A 22,517-nucleotide genomic window follows, 5' to 3' on the forward strand; every position below is an offset into this window, starting at 1 on the left:
GTGCACAGCATGTCAAGGGCAACTAGTCCTGTGCAGCTGAATTGAAATGGTGTCAGTAAAAATGGAAAATGGGAACAGAGATATTCAAAACGAACGTTATTTTATGAAAAAACTAATCCACTAAAAATGTAGCAAAAAGGATGTGCCAAAATGCAATGACATGCTTGACTCTAAGTTTTTAAGTAATGCAGACAGTAAATCTGTCTTTCCTGACACAAATATGCAGAGAGATAGAAGTATCTGGAAAGAAATATACCAAAATGTGGTTGATTTTATTGTGCATGATTTTTTTTTATTTTAACATTTCTTTCTTTAAATTTGCATTTTCCAAATTTCCTGTAAAGGATATTTATTCCTTTATTTTTTTAAGATAACATTTTTTAGAGTGCATAGAATTAATAAGCCTAGATATAGGAAAAGACTTATGTAAATACTCCCATTGAAAAAGAACATTCCTACAGTTTAGTTCAGAGCTTTTGAATACAAAAGAAATACTAATTTTAAAAATAGTATTCCTTAGTAAATTGTAACCTATTAATTCTTTGAGTTTGGAGAGAGACCAGTTTATTTGTAGTCCACACTATTTACAAAATGCTTCATCCTCATGCAAATGCTAACACTTACTCCAGAATACAGTAAAACAAATTAATAAACTAAGACTTTCTAGATGTTACTATGCATTAGGTTCTGTGCTGAGTGTTTTACAGACATGATTCTATTCACTGCTCACAATCACAATCCTGTGAAACAGCTACTCTCGTTTGCATTTTATAAATGGACAGTTGAGACACGGAGAGGACAGTTACCACACGTGTAAGCACACAATGAGCATGAAGCCTGCAATCCGACCCCACCGGCCTTCCCCAGAGCCCAGGGCTCAGTTGCTATTGTCTCAGCCACCCCCCTGTGCTGCACTGTTTTTGCTTGTAAATGAAATAATGTATAAGTCATACATGAACTTTGAATAAGTAAGAACTGTATAAAAATGAAATAAAACAGAATGATGTTGTGTCTCTGCAAATCGAACCAGACGCAAGGGGACTAATGTGTGAAAATATGAATGTGCCAGGCTGCTAGTTCAGACCCCAGTGAGGACAGCGGGTCCCCACGGCAGGCAGGGAGTGAACGCCCTGCGCTGACAGAGCCCTGAGTCACCAACACACACAAGGCAGCCTTGTTCCCCTCCCTGCTGACTCCTCTCTCCTTCCGCTGCTGGGGGTAACTTCTTCTGCATTTCACAGCAGATAATTTAAATCCTCTGGATTGTTAGAAGACGTCCACGGGTTCCTGAGAGGATTGTTCTGAGAAACATCATGTCTCCAGAGTGTTCATCTATTTCTAATGTTCTCCTATATTTCTCAACCTTGTGGAAGAAACCACAAACTGAGAGCGAGACAGAGAGAGGGGAAAAAAAGCACATCCCAGCCATGGTGCTCTTTAAATGCTTTAAATCCTCATCTGGATTATCAAGTTCCCAGACTGATAATGAGAACCAGACGAGGCACTTGAGCTGAAGCAAAGAGGAAAAAGTACAATTAAATCCATTTAATGAAAATCCTTAGATGCTTGGTGTTGCCAATATGCCTATGGTCTTGGGCCACCTCATCATCCTGGTGCTTTATACCCGAGATGGAGAAGAGAGAAGATTGACGCAAAAAAGGAGCGGCCTGCACCAGCTCTTCCCACACCCCTCAGCGGGGGACAGGCCCGTGTTCTCACCTGAGCAGGGCTGGGTGAGGGGGGAAGCCGCCCACTCTCCCCACGGTGCAATCATATTCGTCCTTCTTCAGACTGTACTTTCAAATACGCCACTTTGCACTGTAGGTCGGCATTGTCGACTAATCTTAGAGGCACAAGTGACAGGGGCCCCGAAAGGGCCTGCAACAATTAATATGAGGTGGAAGATCTCACCACCAACCTCTGTATGCCACCCACAGGTGTCTATGAGGTCTCTAAACACCACCCCATGAAATTATAGGGGATTAAAGAATATATACAGGTACCCAAATCAACAAGCAAATGAAAAGAGGCAGCAAAGGTTGAGGGACACCCGGGAAGAATGTGTAATGAGAGAGGCAGGGCGTACATACATTCAGAGGTACGTGCCTTTTTGGGGGCCACAAGATACCCCACAGCACGAGTTTTTTGAAACAGAAGTGAAGTGGACAGAGTATGTCTGTTATGACGGCAGCCAGTGCAGGCGGAAGACCCAGCCCAGTGAGAGGGAGCTCTTCTCCTGGAGGCAGAGTCGGCCACGGGGAGAAGAGAAGGGCAGGATCCAAGGCACCGGGAGATGAACTAGTGCAGGCAGGCCCGTTGCGTTCAAAGGACGGATGCTGCAGAGGACATGGGGAGGGGATGGGTCTCAGAATTCTCGTCTTGTTTTGTTTCCCAGGATTGACCCGATCCTTATTCTATGGCTCCATTGTCCATGGTTCCACTGGGTTGCTCTTTTATAAAAACAATGGTCATGGAAGCACAGAATTCTCCCCAACATTACTAGCTGAGTACCTTCTCACAAAAGTGCTTCTAAAGCTCTCTGTGGTATAAGAAAATCTAATAGAAGGTTTTACTTGATAGAACTGAGTATTTCAATATATCCATTATTTTTTACAAAGAGAAAGAATCATGATTATAGAATGTTTGCTTTAGCCTGCTAAATATGCAGCATTTTCCCAAGTCTAAGATATTGATTTGCTTTCTGTATATACATAAGCAGCTTATATTTAAGGTAGGATACTGGACTCAGTATTTTACTTCAAATTCCTGAATAGTCAACACATATAAAACCGTTTCCCTTGCTACACACAAGACTGAAGCTACACAGATTTGCTCCACCCACTGGCAGTGAAAGGAAGAAGGATCTGATTGAGATTGAGTGCAATATTAGAATTCAATTAACTCATCAGAACAATTAAATATTTATAAAATAGATATCCTCTTGTATGGCAGAAGAGAATTCAATTTGCCATATTCCACCTGTGAGATCTTCTAAAAAATGAAATGTGCTCCTGAAATGCGGTCTTTGAACAATTGGGTAGTTTTTTTTTTGTTTTTTTTTTTTTGGTGAGGAAGATCAGCCCTAAGCTAACATCCATGCCAATACTCCTTTCTTTTTGCTGAGGAAGACCAGCCCTGAGTTAACATCTACTGCCAATCCTCCTCCTTTTTTTTTTCCCCCTTTTTCTCCCCAAAGCCCCAGTAGATAGTTGTATGTCATAGTTGCACATCCTTCTAGTTGCTGTATGTGGGACGCGGCCTCAGTGTGGCCGGACAAGCGGTGCGTCAGTGCGCGCCCGAGATCTGAACCTGGGCCGCCAGTAGCCGCGTGCGCTCACTTAACAGCTAAGCCACAGAGCCGGCCCCCCAATTGGCTATTTTAACCGAATCTTTGCTTAGCCACCTGAACGTCCACAATGAGTGAAAGTCTCAGTTGCTTTTTGGGATGGTCATGGTGTTGAATCAGAGAAATGACCTGAATTAGACCAGAACATGCTAATTGGCTTGAGATGGAAGTTTTGACATAATAATAAGAAATTTGTATTAACTCCAAAAAAACTACAAAACTCTCACAGAAGGCGGGGACTCCTGGATTCGGACGAAGACCATGATCTACGCAGTGGACTGAAGCAGAAAGAGCCCAGGGCGGGAGATCTGGTATTTTTTGTGAGCTTAGGCAGGTTCCTTACCAGTCTTGAACTCAAGGTCTTCGTCTCTAAAAAGCTGGGGACACTGTGTGTTGCTGCCTGTGCCACGGTTGTCATAAAACCAAATAGAAACATAATGTAATATGTATTGATTTTCTTTTTTGTTCTCCCATAAGTGAGCGCTCCCTTGGGAATATTATCGATTGCCCCATTTTTCCTTCAGGCTGGTACATGTGGGACCAATGGCGGGTCAGGACTAGTTTGAACATGTGAGCCTTGCCAATTTGAGCTCACAGTGCATGGTTTTGGAGGGTCCTGCACTGGGAGTTGGGAGAGCTGGGTTTTCATGCTGGCTCTGCTTGAGGAGAACATGGGAGATTCATTCACTGCTTCCAACATCAGCTTTCTCATCAAGAAGTTGAAGCATTTTAATCCCTCTGTTTCCTCTGAGCTCTGAAATACCAGGAATCACTCTCTTTTTTAGAGTCAGACAAAGAAAAGGAAGCTCTGTTCTATTAAGCACCTCTTCTTTCAGGCTCAGTGATATGCTCTGTCCTGACACTCTCCGGTTTCTCATCCACAGGGACCCTGGATCCAGCTGTCGTGGGGACCCTTGATGAGGATGGCGAGGCTCATCCTGGTAAGACCAGGTCTGTATTATGAGAGGGCACCCAGCCTGGAACCGTGCATGAAGAGTATGCAGAGACCACGCACAAGACAGCATCCAGAGGCTTCTATATCACTAGAACACGATTCCCCAAAATGTTTCTTCCCCAAACTTAAGTTTTGCTAAAATTTTTCAAGGAAGTCATAGATTAAGAATGCCACCCCAATGATAAACAGCATTCTGAATGAAAGTTTAATACAGTGTGACTTTTTGATCAACTTTATTAGCCATTGCTCTGTTAAATTAAATGGGAAACTCTCGCAATTTTGAGGTGCATCTATAGTTTGAGCACAAGAAGACATTTAGACCTTCCTCTGTCGTCATGCTTTTGTTTTCCATATGACAAACTGATTTATGATCGATCACTCAGCATTCATCATTAGAACTGTGCTTCTTGGTTTTTATCTGTTAAAAGCATCTAATCACAGAAATCCCCTCCGAGGATTCTTGTGAAGGATAAATTAGCTGATGCTGCAAAGCTTTTAAAACAGCGTTTGGTATAGAGTAAGATTTTGATTTTTATTTTTAAATATTATTGATGTGACTACTCACATATTTGTGAATTCCTCTTCCAACTGAGGAAGGTGCCTCTGAATTATTTTGTATACTCCATGGCTTTCTTTCCAAAGCAATGAAAAAGCATCCGGGAGAAACCAGGCTGTCACTGCTTCTGGGCTGTTACACGCAAAGGTTCTTCCCACCAGTTGGGAGAGGGGGACAAAGATGCATCAAGCAGCTTCGTAGACTCTCCTTGGCGATTGGCTTGTACAGCAAACGTGGAGAACACGCCCCTGTTTCTGATATTGAGTGCGACCTCTCCCTAAGCTCATGATGGTAATAAAAACAAAGAAATAATGTTACAGAGATGCTGTATTGAAAAAAAAAGATTTCCAAAATCTTCATACCTGTTGTGTCCAAAGCTAGACTACTACAAACCTACTTCTTTGTCTATCTGTCCACCCACCCTGCAACCTACAGCAGTGGCTTAGTGCACTGGGGGCCCGAAAGGCTAGGCTTGCGCAGTTAGCAAAGTGGATCACAGAGCTTTATGCAAACATTTTTGTCAAAGTGAGATAGAAAATGCCAAGGTTTCTAACTCAAGAATGCTGCTAAGATTTCAGGAGCTTCCTTCCTTTCACAAGAGATGGTTCAGGGAATTTCCCACGAAGAGAGAAATAGAAGACTGAAAAGTAAATAGTCAAGAAGCTCCAATTTGGAGAGGGACAGGTGGGAAATGGGCCTCCACGGTGTCTATGCCACATTCAGTCTAAGCTGACGGGGGGCTTCACAGGACACTGGGCACCCAGCCCCCAGGCCTGGGTCGTCAGCTCATCGCGCTGCACTGGGCAAAGCTCCGACTTCTCTTTTTCTTGCGTCAGCCTCTTATTTAGGGTGAAGGGAAAAGCCACGTGGCTTCTGACAGCTCCACATGAAACTATCCGAGCGACACTTGAAAGGATCTTTGCTCACTTTGGTCAAACACTGGACCTAACTCTCAACAGTGGCCCCGCATTTTCACTCATCAAACTTGTTGCAGCCAGGACGTTAGTGCATGAACCCCAGGGGCCAGCTGGACAACTGGGAATGAAGCTTCTCATACAGGATGCCCACAGGCGTTCTTTCCAAAAAGGAATGGGGAATGACATCCGTGTATCACATCCTGTGTGTCTGTCTGTCTGTAATTTTTGGTCCCTTGTCCCAGATGAGGGCCGCCATGAGGAGACACAGCAGAGAGACACTCAGCCCCACATAGGTGATCACAGTCAGCACAGGGGCCTCCTGGATCCAGCAAAAGAAAAGAGATATCAACTCATTTTGGACCTTCGTATTCTTTAATAAATTTACAATTATTGTAAATAGGATAAATTGTTTAATTTATTATATATTCTTGATCTGGACTACCATTCAGTCCTTAAAAAATTATGTTTTCAGACCACTTATGGATGTTAGAAAGTATCCATGACAATGTTAAATTTACAAAGCAGTATATATACTACATGGATCAGGGTCTCTCAGTCTCAGCACTATTGACGTTCTGGGCTGGATGATTCTCTGTCGTGGAGGGCTCTCCTCTGCATTGTAGGATATTTAGCAACACCCTTGGTCCCACTAGATGCCAGCAGCACTCTCTTCACCAAGTGGTGACAACAAAAAATGTTTCCTGCAATTGCCAAATGTCCTGAAGATGGTGAAGTTGCCCCCAGTGGAGAACTACTGATATGGAGTATGGTCACACATTTGAAAAAGAACACACGCATAAAACAACACGATTTATTTTTTAAGTTAATTTCCATTATCTCTGGATGGTAGAGATATTGCTTGTTCTTTGTAATTTTCTATATTTCCCATTTTAATACCAGGAAGCATACATTTTCTTAATTAAATAAAATCAATATATATTTAAATCCTCCACTGAATATAAGTTTGCAATAAGATTCATTTTATAAAAAAATTAATTATCAGACTCTAATTGCTTAGTAATACACTTAAGACCTTACCTTCATCACACTGGATGCCATAAGCACTGCAAAACTGGAGAGGCGACTGCAGGAACATACCGTTTGCATCGCAGTATATAAGATGACATGACAGCCTTCATTGAACCAAACTATTTTGTGCCAATAGATACATAGAGGCCTTTCAATTTCATTTTTCCCCTGAAAAGAGAATAATAACCTTGTTATATTGTATTTTACAATCACTTCAGTCAGTATATGTAAATATATGTATCACTATATGTAAATCTATCAGAGTTAACAATTTATGTATATTTGAGGGTAAAACACAGCTATAATTGCTGCTCCCGATTGTTGACTGAATAATCCCTCCCACATTTGCTCCCTCCCTCATGTATCTAATTACTCCTTGACTATAACTGTGTCCTATGAATCCCAATCTTATCTTTTTATGAATAACTTCAACAGAACTTCTAGCCCAAGAGATGGAAAACTATGACCCTTGGCAGATGTGACCCACTGCCTGTTTTTATATGCCCGTGAGCTAAGAATTGTTTTTACTGTTTCAAATAGTTGAAAAAAATAAAAGAACAATATTTCATGACACTTGAAAATTGAACAAAATTCAAATTTCAGTGTCCATAAACAAAGTCTTGTTGGAACACGCCTATTAGTTATGTAGCTGATGTTGCACTACAGTGGCAGCATTGAGTCATTTTGACAGAGACCATATGGTTAGCAAAGCTGAAAGTAATTACTGTCTAGTCTTTTACTAAAAAAAATTAGCTGATCTTTGTTTGAGCCCACCAGCTATGAGTGATCAGCTTTAGACCAACTGGAGAACTTTGCATCCAAAGTGGGGAAAAGAACTATTGTCTGTTGAAAACCTGCCAAGTGCATCAACTATGTTATATCATTAAGTTGCCACAACAGCCCTGATGAGGAAACTAAATCTCACAGAGCATCAAAAACTTGCCTGGGTGCCAGCCCTGCGGTGTAATGAGGAAGTAGGGTGGGCTCCGCTTTGGCTTCCTGGGTTTGCAGGTTCAGATGCCTCAGTTTTCTGTTACCTCCAGTGTCTTCTCCAGCAGTGGTTGTGCAGTGAATGCTCACCACTTCCATTCCAGCCCTCAGGGTGAACGTCTTTTTGGACCCTTTACAGCCTCCTTTAATGGACAGGGTTTCAATAGCTGAAAGCCAGACATTTTGTTATGAAGATTGATATCTACTTATATTAAAAATTCACAGCACTTTACACATGACACAGAGTGAGTTTCATTGTATGTGACACCACCACCACCAACAGAGCAGAATCACTAGGTAAAGTGAAAAAATTACAAAGGAGCTTCAAACAGTTATCTTTGTAAGTGAGTTTGTTGGTCTCATGTGGGGAAACAACACACTTGAGGGAACAAAGTAGATGAAATGAGGAATGTGTGTGGGGGAGATAAGAAACAGGAAGTAGAATTCAAGTTTGAGCTGGATGCTCTGTCATTTTCACTATAATCATTCCAAGAGAAAGAATTGGAAGAGGCTCTGCTACACCCCACCACTCTATAATCAATGTGCAGATGGAAAATGTAGGCACTTGTCTTGCCATTTTACCTATTTTGGTGAAAGATAAAGACATTTTAAGCAACTTTACATGGAGATGCTGGTAATAACACACAGTGAGTTTAGGTCATTTTGGTCTTCATCACAGTGTTGAATCCCTTCCTTCTGTATCTCTGAGACTAAGGACACTACATTCAGCTTCATTTGCAAGTTTCTCATCTGTTCTGCACATTCCATTACCATTTGGTCATGCCTTTATTTCACCATTTAACCACAGTGTCCACCTACTGCTAGGAACAGGGAAATAAAGGAAACAGGGCTTGAAGTGGAGCCCTACCCGTCTCAGCTTTGTCTGTGGCCTCAAAGGCCCAGAAGAACACAGTGGGACTCGTGTGTCTCCCACATCCAGAAATGAGGGGCCGAGCACCTGTTCTGGACGTGGCTCTTGATACCCAACAGGAGGTTTCACCAGCATTGGCGATGGCTGCCTGCAATCCCCCTCTCTATTAGAGCTTGAGATTGGAGAAACCAGATAGGATTCTAGGGGCAAAAGTTGAAGGTGTAAATGAATGTACTTTCCCCTCCTGTCACATCAACTGAGCAATGTTTCATGGGGACTATGCAGAGAGCATCTATCTGTTACCTGGAGATTGGAGAATGTAGAGATTGGAGTCTGACTCTCACCAAGGGAAGCCTGAAGTGTTTCCTGGATGAGATCGAAGATGCCCTTGCCTAATAGCAGAATAATGAGTATTGCAGTGGAATCGGGATGCAAAGTTGCAGAGTCCTGGGGAAGGAGATTCAGATCTGCAAATAGGAGCTAGACTGGAGCCCATGTTAGAAGGAATCCTACTAAGGGAGCTCCCCGCAGGATGAGAGGATCCTGCTTGAGTAGCTCAGAGACTGAGGGGAGGGGTCTAAGATGCCGACTGGGGAAGTGGCCTTGGGACATCTTGGGATGCCTGCAGGTCTCTTGCAAGAGGAGTGCCAAAGACGCCCCATGAGAGAAGCAGCCTTGTACAGTTTAAACATTGAAAATGTGATTACCAAAACTGACTCAAATATAAAATAAAGAGAGAATATTATACAAATGTTGCCATGTGGTTTCAAGAGAACATCTGAGAAAAAAAATTCCAAATATCCACCAGGCCTGGAAGAATTTACATGGGGCATTGCCTGCACGCCAACTTGCCCAGGAACAAGGTCTCCTGAGCTGGTGTGAATGGAGAGCAGAGGGCGAAAAGAAAAGCATTCAGCCTCTCGTCCTGCAATGAGGAACAGGCTCTCCCTACAGCATCCAGGTGCCTGAAGCTGCGGGGACACATGAGTTGAGCTTGACTTCCGCCCCCAGGATATTCACCCCAGACCTTCCCTAACAACACACGTGTCATTATAAATAACATGTCGATACATTTGAAAATTAGATGAAATTCACAAATTGCCAGGAAAATGAAAGTTACCAAAACTGTCTCAAGAAGAAATGAGAAATCTGAATAGTCCCATATCTAAAGAAGAAACTGAATCCATAGTTTAAAACATTCCCACATTTCATCGTGGCTAACACCTCTGCTGGCAAATTCCACCAAACATTCAGGAGAGAAATAATACACATTGACTCTATCTCTTCCACAGAACAGGAAAAATGGGAAAAACTTTTTGATTCATTTTGTGAGAATAGCTTAACTTTGCTACAAAACTCTTACAAGGTCATTACAGGAAAGGAAATTTACAAGCCTCTTTTTTTCTGGAACTAAACTCATGTATTCCTAAAAAAAATTAACCTTCCAAATCCAGCTATATTTTTGAAGGAGGCCACATCATGACCAAATTTGCTTTATGCATTGCCATTCAGTGTGCTACTTCCTGAAAAAGGAGAAATAATAATCTGGGTAACTGCGGTTATTATCTATTATATATATCATGTATAATCTACTAAAATAGAACTGGTCATGTTCTGTTTGTTGGCCTGGGTGGAGTTAAGACATGTGTACACTTTTTGATAACTTATCAATCTTTACACTTGGATTTGTGCTCTATTCTGATTGTATGTCATATTTCAACAAATATGTTTATTAAAAAGAGAAAATGAAAGCACAACAACGAATGAAAACCATAACAGTTATTCAATTGAGAAGTGCCCAGAGGACTAACCAGAAAGTTTGGGGAAAACAAAGCGAAACAGACCTAACAAGTTAAAATGCAGAGTTATTTAGAGTCAATACAAACCGGAAATTTACCTTATTGAAGGTGAAATTGCAGAGATACACACATGTGCATGTGAGTATTCTATCATGTGTACATACATGTATATGATATACATAGGTACATGCATTATATATATGTATGAGTGTTTGTGGACACACATGCACATATGCATCTCTCTATATATATAACTTATAGGGGGTATATATATGTGTGTGTGTGTGTGTATCTATACATATACATACGGCTGCTCTGGAGAGGGAGGGAGGGACAGATGTTTACTGACCACCTACAAGGTTTCTCAAACTTAATTTTTCCAACATTTGAAATGTCATTTTTTAAAACTTAATATACGTTTCAATAATACATTTATATTTTAATGTGTTATACCAGTATAATCTCAGCATTTTTAATTTGTTAATTAATGGCAGAATTTTCCAGCTTGGATGCATTCTCTTGATGCTGTGATGTAATAGGCTGGGCGCTGACAGCCTCCCTTTTGTATTCCAGAGGTTGTGTGAAACCTCAAGTTTGTGGTCTCTCTCTGGCCTGAGGATTTGGACCAAGTTTCTGCACGTACTCACTAGCTGTCCTCCAAAATTCACTCTAACCACCACTGTTGGGAGCATACACAAGGAAGAAGCCCTAGGGTGGAGGTGTGTGTATGTGAGGCACGCAGAGCACTGGGGGTGCCTAAGGGCCAGCTGGGGAGATCCATGGGTGAGGCATACCCCACAAGGCATGGGAGACATCTTGATGGAGTGCTCAGTGCAGTTACAGGATCCACATCCTTTAAAGCCCTCTAAGAGTACCTATCTGCCAATGCCTCCAAACTCTTCAACCCATCCAGACTCATATTTTTGTGCTCCAACAGAGGGCTGGAACTTCTCTTCTTGAAACCTGGACTTCCACAAAGGCCCTCTCCTCTGTGTGTCATGATCTAAGACAGTGTTTGCAGGGGTTTCCATGCAGCAGCTGAAAGGAGCTTGAGCTGGTTCACGGGCCACTGCAGGGTCCAGAGCTGGGACCGAGGTCTGTCTGCCTATTACCAGATGCATGGGTGGGTGAGACTCCCTCTGGGTCCCTTGGCATATGGTGCTGGATCCCACTTCTCCCACAAAGGCACTTTTGTCTATGGATGGATGCCAAAGCATTGTAAGTGCAGGAGTAGAAAAACAGGAGGTGTCTTCTTCCACCATGATGCTGATGTCACTCTCCTTCTTGGAATTACAGAGATTCCAATTTGACTCAGTTTTTCAGGAGCCTGTTATTTGCCTACAATTCTCTACAACCTCAGACCCTCCCAGACCCACTCTATGAAGGACATAGAAAGAATGTTCTCAGATCTACTTACAAGGGCCAGGCAAATAAAAGCCAACAAATTGTTTCTGGTCATTCTGCTGGGAACAGAGGGCAGTGGACGTCTCATACATTCTGGTTTGGAAGCAAGACTTCTTGTTCTCTGTGGATGAATAAACAACAAGAAAAGAGAGCCTGTGGTAGGTAAATACATGCTTGATTCATCTGAAAAGGTCATCTCCTCCCCTTCAACTTGAAGTTTAGTGTAGGGAGAGAGCACGGGTAGTTTCCACTGTTCACCTTCTCCCTTAACATTCAGAACAGAGAATCAGTTTTATTTTGGGTGACAATTCAACAAACTAAAAGATAAAATTCCTAACCCCTCTTGCAGATAAGAGTGACCAGACTAAATTCAGGCCAATGATGTGTGACAAGAAGTATGGAGTGGGGGTTTGTGGAGGCTGCACAGATGGAACTGACATAGATGGGAGGTTCAGCATTAGACACATATGACACCAATCCACGGGTGTTGTAGGTATTATCTCATATACACCTGACGATGTTCCTAGAAAGCTGTTTTTAGCACCATCCCCATTGTGCAGGTTGGGAGACTGGGGAGATCTTGAGAGGCACAGTGGCTTTTCCAGGACACAGAACTGGTAGGATAAAAGAGGTGTGACTTCAGCTCTGTCTCCTCAAAGCTGGCCACTGGTTCTACTCCCAAGGAGCTGTGGGGAGGGTGGTGATGGATATCTGTGTACAGTGATGGAGATGACATGGGCAAGGAGGGAGAGCAGCCAACAGCCTAGCGGGGGCTTTGGGTGGGTCTGATTGAAGGAAGGGGCCAAGTAACAGAACCTTGAAGAAGTGACCTCACTTCCTTGGTGACAGCCCCCAACAGAACTTAGAACTCTGGTTACCAGGCACCCACATTGTAATCACAGCCTCCTGTCCAGTTCATTTGAGTGGAGACACTCGACACAGCAGGATGTTCTCGTGTTGTCCCGTGACTTTCCGAGGCTCTGGCCCCCGGAAAGCCAAGAATGAGAGCATGTTAAGTCGCTTTAGACATTGGCTCAGCCCTCACCTCGAATGTCTGTGGCCTTTTGGCAGGAGGAACCATCAGGTAACAGCGTAGCCCAGGGCAGGCCACTCTAGGTCAGGCCACAACTGTGATCCCAAATGGACAGCCCCACACCCCTTGACCCTCTTTGTATGTGTGTGTGTGTGTATGTGGGAGGTGGAGTTAGAGAAGGTAGTATGAGGAGGAACCACCCTGAGCAGGAGCAGGTAGCTAAATGGTGGAGATCTGGTGGTGTGTCATGTTCATACTGAAGATCTTGGCTTCAGGAGAGGAAGGTGAGTGCTGGGGACCAAGCTCTTCTACCCACATGTGAATCCCAGGCCGTCCAGGTGTCATCACATTCCTTCCCTGATGGAGACTATGCAGATGCCCCTCTGTGCCTGAACTGTGGTGGGGTTTCCCTCTATGGTAAAGTCCAGGCAGGCCCCTGATGCCTCCTGGCCTGACTTCTGGGCACTGTCACTGCAGAGCTGCACCCAAGTGATGGTTGAGGAGCTGGTAGATGGTTTCCAGTTCACCATCTCCCTGGAGAGGACACAGGTGCACCAGTCCATCAATGAAGAGGGCTGGTCTGAGGTGAGTGTGGGTGCAGAGGGGTCTTCATACCCAGGACTCTGAGATGACCAAGGCACTACTAGAATGCAGACTCAAATCTGAGTCTCCCCTGAAACCCCCCAGGGTTTTCTCATTAGAGTGCTCCACAGTCCCACTCCCAAAGGAATCTGGACCTACACTCCTTCCCACCAGCTACACAGGCGGGTAGAAAGTCACCTCAATCCTCCCGCTGGTTCACCATGATGTCATTGAGTGTATGTACCTCCTCCTCTCCCTCAGTGTGAGGATGAGTCCACCGTGAATTTAAATGAGGCCTGCAGGATGCGGGCCTTCCAGACAGGCGTGATGGAGAAGCTGACCGAGTCCATCGCACCAGCTTTCCTGAGGAGGAACATCTCTCGCTTCACCAACTTCATGGTCAACTACTCGGCCTTAGACACATCCCACCAGGTCCTGGACCAGCTGTTTACTAGGTGAGTGGCCACTCCCTCCTCAGCACAGTGGTGACTCTACCCCCTGCCAGCTGTGTGTCCTGGGAGTGTCACCAAGTCTCTCTGAGCCTCAGCTTGCTCCTCTGAAAAGTAGGGTGGGAGAGGATAAATTTCATGGGGATCTTGTAGGAACTAATGGGATCAGCCATGGCGGGTGCTTACCTGGTGCCTGGCTCTGCAGAGAGGGCTGTGGACGTGCTGTGGTTGTTCATGGTGTTTATTTCTCTCTTCCCCGTGAAAAGTAGTCTGCCTCACCCATCTCTGAGATGTGGCCTTTCTGAGTTTGGAAAAGCACATGGAAACCACCCTGTCAAGGAGTTGGAGATTCCATCCAGCTGGTCCTGGTCCTTTTCCTTGGGGTAGCCAGTCAAGGATCTCTGGGGCAGCAGAGAGGCCCTAGGCCCACTCAGGTGTCTGGGATGGTTCTGGGTGGACTACATTCATTCAACCATGTAGATTAAGCACCTACTGCATGCAGGACATTTGGAGACAGTAAACTCAGTGAATGAAGGAGACACAATGCGTGGCCTCAATTTCCGTCTGAGAGTCAGACATTGACATTAGACATCATTCGCAGGTCTTGTCATCCACCGTCCATCCCAAGGGATGCCCTCATAGCCTCCTTGACATCTGGAGGCATCTCCCCTTATTCCAGCCAGGAGGGCAGAGCGCAGGACCACCTAAAAAAGTGAGTGGTCTTTGGGTCCAGAAGGACGGCCTCCTGTCTCTAAAGAACAAGCTGTGGGGGGAGAGATGGGGGCTGTGGCTGAGGTGAGCCTGTCAGAAGCCGCATCTCACGCATCTTTTGATTCCCATGGGAAGGCAGAGGTCCGGTGGCTTCCACTCCAGGAGGACAGGAGTCAAAGAGCTATGGATGGGTGCCAGGACCCCTGGGAACCAGAGGGGTGGCTGGGCTGAGTTCTCCCCTAGAAACCCATTCCCACCACAGACCCATTTTAATCTGCCTCCCCTTCTCCACATCTACCTCTTCTGACCACCGCCTCCAGGCCCAGAACAGGAGGTGTGTGAGCAACCTGCTCACACATCTGTCTCAGTGCTCAGTCCAGTTGCACAAGTGCATGGAAGCCTGGGGTGGGTTGTGTCCCAGACCTTCAGGAGAAGAGTGTCAGTGGGTAGAGAGTCACAATAGACTCTGTATCAACTTGCTGGATAAGCAGGCCTGCCACTGCCAGGACAGCCTCACAGGGGTCAGGGCTGCCATGTGGCTCTCACCTGGATGGAGAGGGGCAGGCATAGGGCCCAGTCCCAAGCCAGGGTGCCTTGGGTGAGAAGCGTGGAGGGAAAGGCCAGGCCTCTGACTCTGTTGCCCAATTGCCTCCCCTAGTGCCATCTCTTCTCTGGTGGGAACCTGCCTGGACCCAGGGCAGGATTTCTGGGATCCCCTGCACTTTCCCTGCTTCAGGATGAAGCTGAGCTCTCTGCATCTCAGCTTGCCTGGCTCGGGGCTACAGGGCCACGCCTACCTTCTCCAGGTCCAGCTGGAGCATCCACGGCCCATTGAGGCAGATCTGGAAGGTGAGGGGACTGCAGTCTGGGAAGATGATTTGCAGGGTCTTCACAGGCTAGGTTTCCTTAAAGGCAGTGGGGTCTTTCCTGGCTTTGACAGGCACAGGGGAAGTCAGCTACTTGAGTGACACTGTTTCTTTCTCCTGCTGCAGTACCATCTCCAGAGCTCCCTCCAGCTCCCGAGCCAGAGCAAGGGCCAGCTCCATGGCTAGATCCAGCTCCAGCTCTAGTTCCACCACCTGTGCTAGAGCTGGAGCCAGTGTCACCTCCATCAGTCCCTCCAGGGCCAGAGCCACCACCAACCTCAGCTCCAGCCCCAGTGCCAGCTCCTGAGCTGGAGCCAGCTGGACCATTGGCTCCAGGGAGAATCCTCCCTCCACCTGGAGAGATAACAGCAGAGCCAGATCCAGCCCCAGAGCCCGCCTGCCCCTGGGATGTGACCACCAAGAACCTGCTGAGGGAGGAAAAGCCTGACATCGTGGAGTTCCCTCCCCGGCTGGTGGCAGAGCAGTTGACACTGATGGATGTGGTGAGCAGCGGGGCTCTAAGGGCAGGTGGGGCCGGCCTTCCCTGTGCCATCAGCTGCCCCAGACCTGCCATTTCCTGATCCAGAATCCCATGATCTCGGTCCGACCTCTTGCTTCCCCACTTACCCTCATGTGACCTGAGCAGCCTTCTTAACTCCCAAGCCTTTGCTGTCCTCATGTGGACAGTAGGGGTGGACACTGAGAGCAGCTGCCGTGCAGAGTGGCTGTGCACGTGGATGAGGTGGAGCAGAGAGGCAGTTGGGCAGAGTCTGCAATTTGGTTGGTGAGGGGAGCACACGCAATTGCTGTCTCGTCCTTGGGTAGTTCACTCATTTGCCCAGGAGGCCTCAACGGCCTCAGCACTAATTAGGCACTTCATGTGTACATGACTACAAGGCAGACAAACAAAGCCCGTGTTGTTGCTGCCTTGGGGGAATGTGCATCTCAAAGAGCAGTCAGACCCCAGGATGGTCAGAATGGGTGGAAGATGCCCCTAGAGATGGTCAAGCAGGAGCCGAGTTCTGGTGCTTGGAGGAAGTGAGACTGGGCAGCGAGCAAATGCTACTTCCTTGTGCCACAGTATTGGGTCCTGGGCCATCCTGTGCTGGGTGTCCTCAGGGGACACAGGCAACACCCAGGGACTCCCACAAGTCTCAGGCCACATTCTCAGCTTCCTGAGCTCCAGCTCTCACCACTGACCTGGCCTGGGACTGGGGGCTGCAGATGCTGAGCTGGGCTGTGGCAGGGCTGGGTGACACTCCCTGTCCTCCCCAGGAGCTGTTCAAGACAGTTATGCCCCACGAATTCCTGGACTCCATCTGGTCCCAGTGTGACAACAGGGGCAATAAGCACCTGGAATCCACCATCCATGTCACCATGACCCACTTTAACAGAGTGGTCGAATGTATCGTCACCACCTGCATTGGGGACCCGAGCATGACTGCCCAGGACAGGGCCAGGGTGGTGGAGCTCTGGATCCAGGTGGCCAAGGTAAGATGTGGGAGGCCCTGGGAGCCCCTCTCTGGAGTCGGGGGAACTGCCCCTTCTCCTTTCTCAGCTCTCATGTTTGAAGTCCGTGGTCTGAGCCTTTGCACAATCCTTAGGCCCCTCCTGCTAGGCCTCGATGACCTGACTCCTGGTCCCAGTGGTGGGAAGCTCAGGCCTTCCTGGGCTCCTTTCTTGGCTTGAGCTAAAATCCTCCTCCCTGGAAGTATTCCTCATCAGGTTCCAGCTGTGCCTTTCCCGGGTTCCCTGAGCTGCTGTCTCATCCAGGACAGGAGACGTCAATGAGGCGACAGAAGCCAGAGGAAGCAGGGCTCCAGCTCCCCCTCACAGCTCATTCTCTTCCCTTCCCCAGGAATGCCAAGGCCTGAGGAACCTTTCCTCTCTCCACGCGATCTTCTGGGCTCTGCAGGGCCCCTCCATTCAACGTTTGAAAGAGACGTGGAGACAGGTGTCCAGGTGGGTAGGCCTCTCTCCATGCGAGCACCACCTGGGTGGACCAGACAACCCCCACAGGGCTGGCATTGCCCTTCAGTCAGTTGGGACCTCCTGGGAGACAGCAAACCCTGGGGATAGGGTCTGACCTGGTTGGCAGGCTGGAAGTCTTTCTGAAAACTTAGGCCAGTGGTTCTGCTTCAGGAATCAGTTTCCCTAAGTGACAGATCATGGCTTGAACCAAATTGAAGATTTTCAAGTGTTTGCAGCAACAGAACTCTCTGTTCACGTGAAATTAAGACTGTTTAAAACACATCTGCTGAGAAAATAAGAGAATGGAGGCCCCAGGTGACAATAGGAGAGCCCCCTCCCCAGTCCCAGACACCTCAGGGCTCAGAGGACACAGTGAAAATGCTCATCCAGGCTGTCTGGATCTTCTGGGTTTTCAAACAAAAGGGATTTACCCTCAAACCAGTCCACAGTGATTCTTTCCTTTTTTCCCTCCTCAGGAAGAACTGTCAAATCCTTAAAAAGATCTTCCAAACATGCCAGCGGGAGAGCAGGAAGCTGCTCAAGGAGGTGAGTGGAGGCTGGAGATCTGGAAGGACGGGAGGTGAGGTGGGGAGAGACCAGGCAGGATGTGCTTTGGTAAGTTTTTCACTTAAGGTTCCCCGAGAAATAACGGTCTGTCTTGTCCAGCTGGACAGGAAGCGGGGGGTGTGAGCTGCCGGGGCAGGTGGGGACTGTTTGGGGCAGGAGGCCTTGGTCACGGGATACAGTGGTGTCGCCTGGACTGTTCCAAGAGGTGAGGAGCTGGCAGAATGAGCAGGTGTCTGGCTTCCATGCGGACCCATCAGCTGGCCCTCATCATCCTCCAGGCTGGCGGGTGGATGGAGTGGGTGGGGGTTCCTTTCTTCCTAAAGCAGCCCAGTCTGTCCTCAGGAAGCCAGGCCCCTGCTGCTCCTTCTGTCTTCACTGCACCTCACAGGGGAGGGCATTCTGCCTGTCCCAGGGATGGGCACTGTGAGGTCACACAGGCCTTGTGGACACAGGGGCTGCATAGCCTTGGGCCAAATGGTGGATCTGGGACAGAACTGTGTGCTTTCTGGGACTGTGCACTCTAGCCCGATAGTGGTCACTGCTGACAAACCAGTGAGTCTCCCCCAATGCCTTGTCGACAAAGATACGCCCCAGATGGCAAAGAGAATTATCGGGGAAACTACAGATTCTTAATGGACCTTCCTGACAGATTCTTAATGGCCTCCATCGAGGCCCTGGCAGGAGGGGCCTAAGGATTGTGCAAAGGCTCAGACCACAGACTTCAAACATGAGAGCTGAGAAAGGAGAAGGGACATTAGAAGTTTCCAAGTGAAAAAGGATGCAAATGTCACCATTACGCAGTGCCATGGTCACACCCTACACTGTCACTCAGATGTGGCACACGGGGGTCCCCTTCCTGAGTGAATGAAGGAGGAGTTCTGTGCAGGGACCATCCTGAGGGGATTCTAGGGAGCTGAGGCCTTTGGCATGGCCTCAGGTCCAGCCTGGTGTCAGAGAATCCCAGGGGGCTGGAAAACACAGAAGCCACTTGCATGGGACCCCGAGACACCTTGTGCCTCTCCATCCATGGCTCATGTTGACTGAGGGCCTCAACACACCCCGAGAGTCCAGAGGACAGGACATTGGTCAGAGGTGTGTCTGGAGGAGGAGTGAAGGCCGGGGGCCAGGGCCTCTGGCTACGAGGGGGAGCGGTCTCCTCTGTGGGCCCCTGAGCAAGTCACTGCCCCTCTGTGGGCCTTGGTCTCCTCATCTGGGAAATAGAGGGAGATGATCTGTGGTGCAGGCCTCACAGGGGTGATGAGGTACAAGGAGGAGAGGAATGTACAGGAGCTTTGCGCTCCTCCTCCTCGAGGCGGGAGGGTACAGCACTGGTGACAGTCAGATGACACTGAGTCCTCAGGGGACCCTGGGAGGCATAGGGAGTCCTCCTCACACTTTCCTGATGAGGAGAGAGGCTTAGGGGCCTGGGCATGCCGGAGGGCACAGAGGAGGGAGTGTTGGAGCTGGGAGCGATCTAGAATCAGGGCACCCTGGAATGGGAGCAGCCATAGACACCAGATGTCCAGGGTCCAAGATCAGGGGCCTGGGAGACATGGGGAAGGGAACATGGCCTCCCTGAGCCTGTCCTTGACCCTGCAGGAGGTGATATCTGTGAGGGCCACCCTGCAGATGGACCCCCATGGAGCTCAGGAGAGGCAGCAGCAGCAGGTGAGGTGGCCAGAGGGGGAGGGTCCAGGTGTCAGAGGAGGGGTCACTCACCTCACGGCTGGAGGCCTCCCTAAGAGAGTGGTCCCTCCTCCTCCAGCCCAACTCCAGGAGCCCAAGAGCATGAAAGGCCTGCCCTGGAAGTGACCAGGAGGAGGCTTGGAAGGGCTGGGCCCAGGATGGGTTGAGGGGGGGAGGGGCAGGGACCACATACCCTGGGATTTGCCAAAAGCCACCCCTGGGAGGTGACTGGGGAAGTTGGGTGGTCCTGGAGGGGGTAACTGGGGGGAGGCCGCTGAGGGTCCTAGGCTGTTCTCTGTGGGAGTCTGTGGTGGGCAGGAGGCTGGGGTGAAGGGATTTGGGGGAGGGTCCATGGGGGCACCTGAGAGGTGGGACTCATCTCACCACTCCCACCCTGATTTCACAGGGTGTCGTCCCCTTCCTGGGCACGTTCCTCTATCACCTGAAGCTGCTGGACATTAGGATGGCGGATGATCTGGAAGTGAGTGAGCCTGGAGGTGGGGACAGGGAGCAGGATCCTGAGGTTTGGGAGGCGAGAGCCCTGCACTGGGACCTGAGCTCTCAGTACCTGGCAAACCTCCTCTCATGAGAGCCCCATGGCCACCCCTGGGAGCTGGGGAGTCAGGCACATCTTAGCAATGCGTGAACAGACGCTCTGCATAAGCCCCCCACCAGTCTACCTGGGCTGGTGAAGCTCATAGCTGCCTGCCTGCAGAGCTGCAGGAGGCTGTGTCTGAGATGGATTCAGCCTCCCCCTCAGGCCCTGCCCCTGGGGGAGTGCCATCAGCCCCTGCAAGTGAGGAAGCACTTCTGTGTTCCAGCTGTCCCTTTCTCCCTGATGCCTCAGTCTCCCTGTCTGTCATCAGAGAGGGTGTGCTACATAAGGTCTCTGGCCTCAGCTCCCCTGTCCCTCCTGCCCTGGAGCCCAGAGCCTGGCCCAGTATCAAGTTCTCTTTGTGGAAGGTCTGCCCTCTGCTGGGCCCTGACATTCCTGCAGCCTGAGAAGGGGTGGGATGGGGGTTGGTTATGGGCTTAGGGGGCTGTTTCTGATGGACATTGGCTGTCTCCCTTCCAGGGAAATCGGGTCAACTTCCAGAAATGGTGTGAGGTGAGCAGCTATGGGCAGGGTGGGGATGTGGAAATCAGAGACCTCCCCTGGCAAGACTTTCTCTGGCCTCATCCCTTGGGTCTTACATTTATTGGGAGAGTCAGATCCACAAAGCTGGGCATCCCATCACGTTGGCGGGTGCGGGAGGGGCTGGCATCAAGGACACCTTCCTGGATGAGGAACTAATTCAAGCCAACTGGGAGGACAGGCAAGTCCTGAATGGAGTGGGAAGGAAGGAGGGTTCCCGAGTGAGCACAGACCCCAGACCAGATCCTCACTCCGCACAAGTCCCTGGCAGCGTCCCCCACCCAAGCCCTGTCTGCATCCTGTCCTTCCTCCCAGAAACTCAAACTCATCCGGAGGATCCAGCTGCTCCAGCAGGCTGCAAACGCATATGACCTGGAGCCCGACGAGCGATTTGGGGCCTGGTTCCAGGCCATGGAGCCCATCAGTGTCCATGAGAGGTGAGGGGGACAGGAGTTGGGTGAGGGCAGGCCAGACTCTCTCTGATGGCCAGCTCCAGAGCCTGTGGCCTGGCTCGCTGATCAGCCACAGAACTCGTAGCGTGGTGACCCATGGGGCACCAGGACTCAGCTGCTGGCAGGCTCTGGGAGGGGCACCTGAGGTGTGGCTCCTGGTAGCTCACAGGTCCACTCTGTCCTGTAGCTACTGGGTCTCCTGCCAGCTGGAGCCCGCACACCAGAAGGCGAGCAAAATGCGGCTCTTCATGAGGAAGAGGAACCGGACATCCTCCAGTTCAGGGCCAAGTGAGTGTTGGGACCAGGAGCGACTGAATCCAGGGGCTCAGTACAGCTTCGGGCTAAGCATGAGACTGGATCCCAGCTCCACTGCTGAGCAGGCCTGGGACAGGCCGCTCCCCTCTCCTCTCTGGGATTCAGTTGCATCCTCTGAAATGGGTGATGCTAAACGATGCCTCCTGCATCAGGGACAAACGAGGTGCTGTTGATGGACTGAGCACTCGGTACAGGGTTTGGATCAGAGTGCAGGGGAACAGGGAGTTGTGCCATGAATCTCAGGAAGGATCCCCAAAATAGTCTGTTTCTTCTCTTCAGCTACCATGCCCTTGGCGATGAGCCATCACACTCTGGAGACCACAAGTGCAGCTCCTCCTGACCAGCAGGGACACTGGCGCCCTCGGGGTGCACCGGGCCAGCTCTTCCCACCCTGAGTGAACGAGGACATCCTAAGACTTTCCCTGGTTTCCCCTAAATCCCGAGAGGGAGGGCACCACCCCCTCCCTCTCCCTGACATCACCACGCCAGCCACTGTTAACCCATTGGGGAGGAGTGATATTATTTCTTTAATAGTAAATGGTAGATTTGACTCTTACATTATATCCTGTTTCTTTCACAGCCTGGGTGTTGTGGTGTGGTTCTTTCACTTCTTATGCTCATGTAAATGAGACACAGAATCTCACTTTCCTCCTTGAATGAAGAACTTGTGTATGGTCACAGCTTATTGTATGTGGGAGAATGGAGGAGGGCCAGCCTCCTCCCTGGCTACTGAATGAAACCCTCAAGTCCCCCTTCCTCAGAGGACAGGTGGATTTCAGTGTGGTTCACCTGGGCCAGGAGCAGAGACAGCCCCTCAGATCTCCCTAGATGTAGATGTTGGAGGGACTTTCCCAGGCAGAGCAACAACCACTCGAATGTGGGT

General features: G+C 48.7%; 2 protein-coding genes across 6 annotated transcripts in view; one reads left to right on the plus strand and one right to left on the minus strand.

The window, feature by feature from the left end:
* The window catches only part of LOC147911390 (uncharacterized), a 176,622-nt gene that overhangs the window by 108,065 nt on the left and 46,040 nt on the right, over nucleotides 1-22,517 (minus strand). For 2 of the 5 annotated variants that reach the window (XR_015551093.1, XR_015551091.1), the window contains exons 3-6: nucleotides 11,881-11,988; nucleotides 7,747-7,960; nucleotides 6,813-6,971; nucleotides 4,836-5,134 (exon numbers count right to left, since the gene is read on the minus strand). Coding sequence is in view for 1 of the 5 variants with exons in the window: in XM_087428125.1 (XP_087284251.1) it covers nucleotides 11,881-11,988 (108 nt within the window). In the remaining 4 variants the exon portion in view is untranslated. Of the gene's footprint in view, nucleotides 1-4,080; nucleotides 5,135-6,812; nucleotides 6,972-7,746; nucleotides 7,961-10,921; nucleotides 11,659-11,880; nucleotides 11,989-14,117; nucleotides 14,846-15,439; nucleotides 15,574-22,517 lie in introns of those variants that run through there. The other 3 variants (XR_015551094.1, XR_015551092.1, XM_087428125.1) reach the window with 3 other exon arrangements.
* Nucleotides 13,667-22,213, plus strand: LOC147911392 (ral guanine nucleotide dissociation stimulator-like). Its single transcript, XM_087428116.1, has 13 exons — nucleotides 13,667-13,937; nucleotides 14,533-14,643; nucleotides 15,301-15,491; nucleotides 15,635-16,011; nucleotides 16,784-16,999; nucleotides 17,367-17,470; nucleotides 17,956-18,025; nucleotides 19,646-19,714; nucleotides 20,139-20,213; nucleotides 20,808-20,840; nucleotides 21,183-21,304; nucleotides 21,507-21,607; nucleotides 21,914-22,213. Exons 1-13 carry the CDS (start codon nucleotides 13,786-13,788, stop codon nucleotides 22,027-22,029), a joined length of 1,737 nt encoding a protein of 578 aa, XP_087284242.1. The 5' UTR covers nucleotides 13,667-13,785; the 3' UTR covers nucleotides 22,030-22,213.

This window comes from Ceratotherium simum, unplaced genomic scaffold (genome assembly GCF_057802395.1).
Source record: "Ceratotherium simum simum isolate JZ-2026a unplaced genomic scaffold, ASM5780239v1 HiC_scaffold_43, whole genome shotgun sequence".
Lineage (NCBI taxonomy): Eukaryota > Metazoa > Chordata > Mammalia > Perissodactyla > Rhinocerotidae > Ceratotherium > Ceratotherium simum.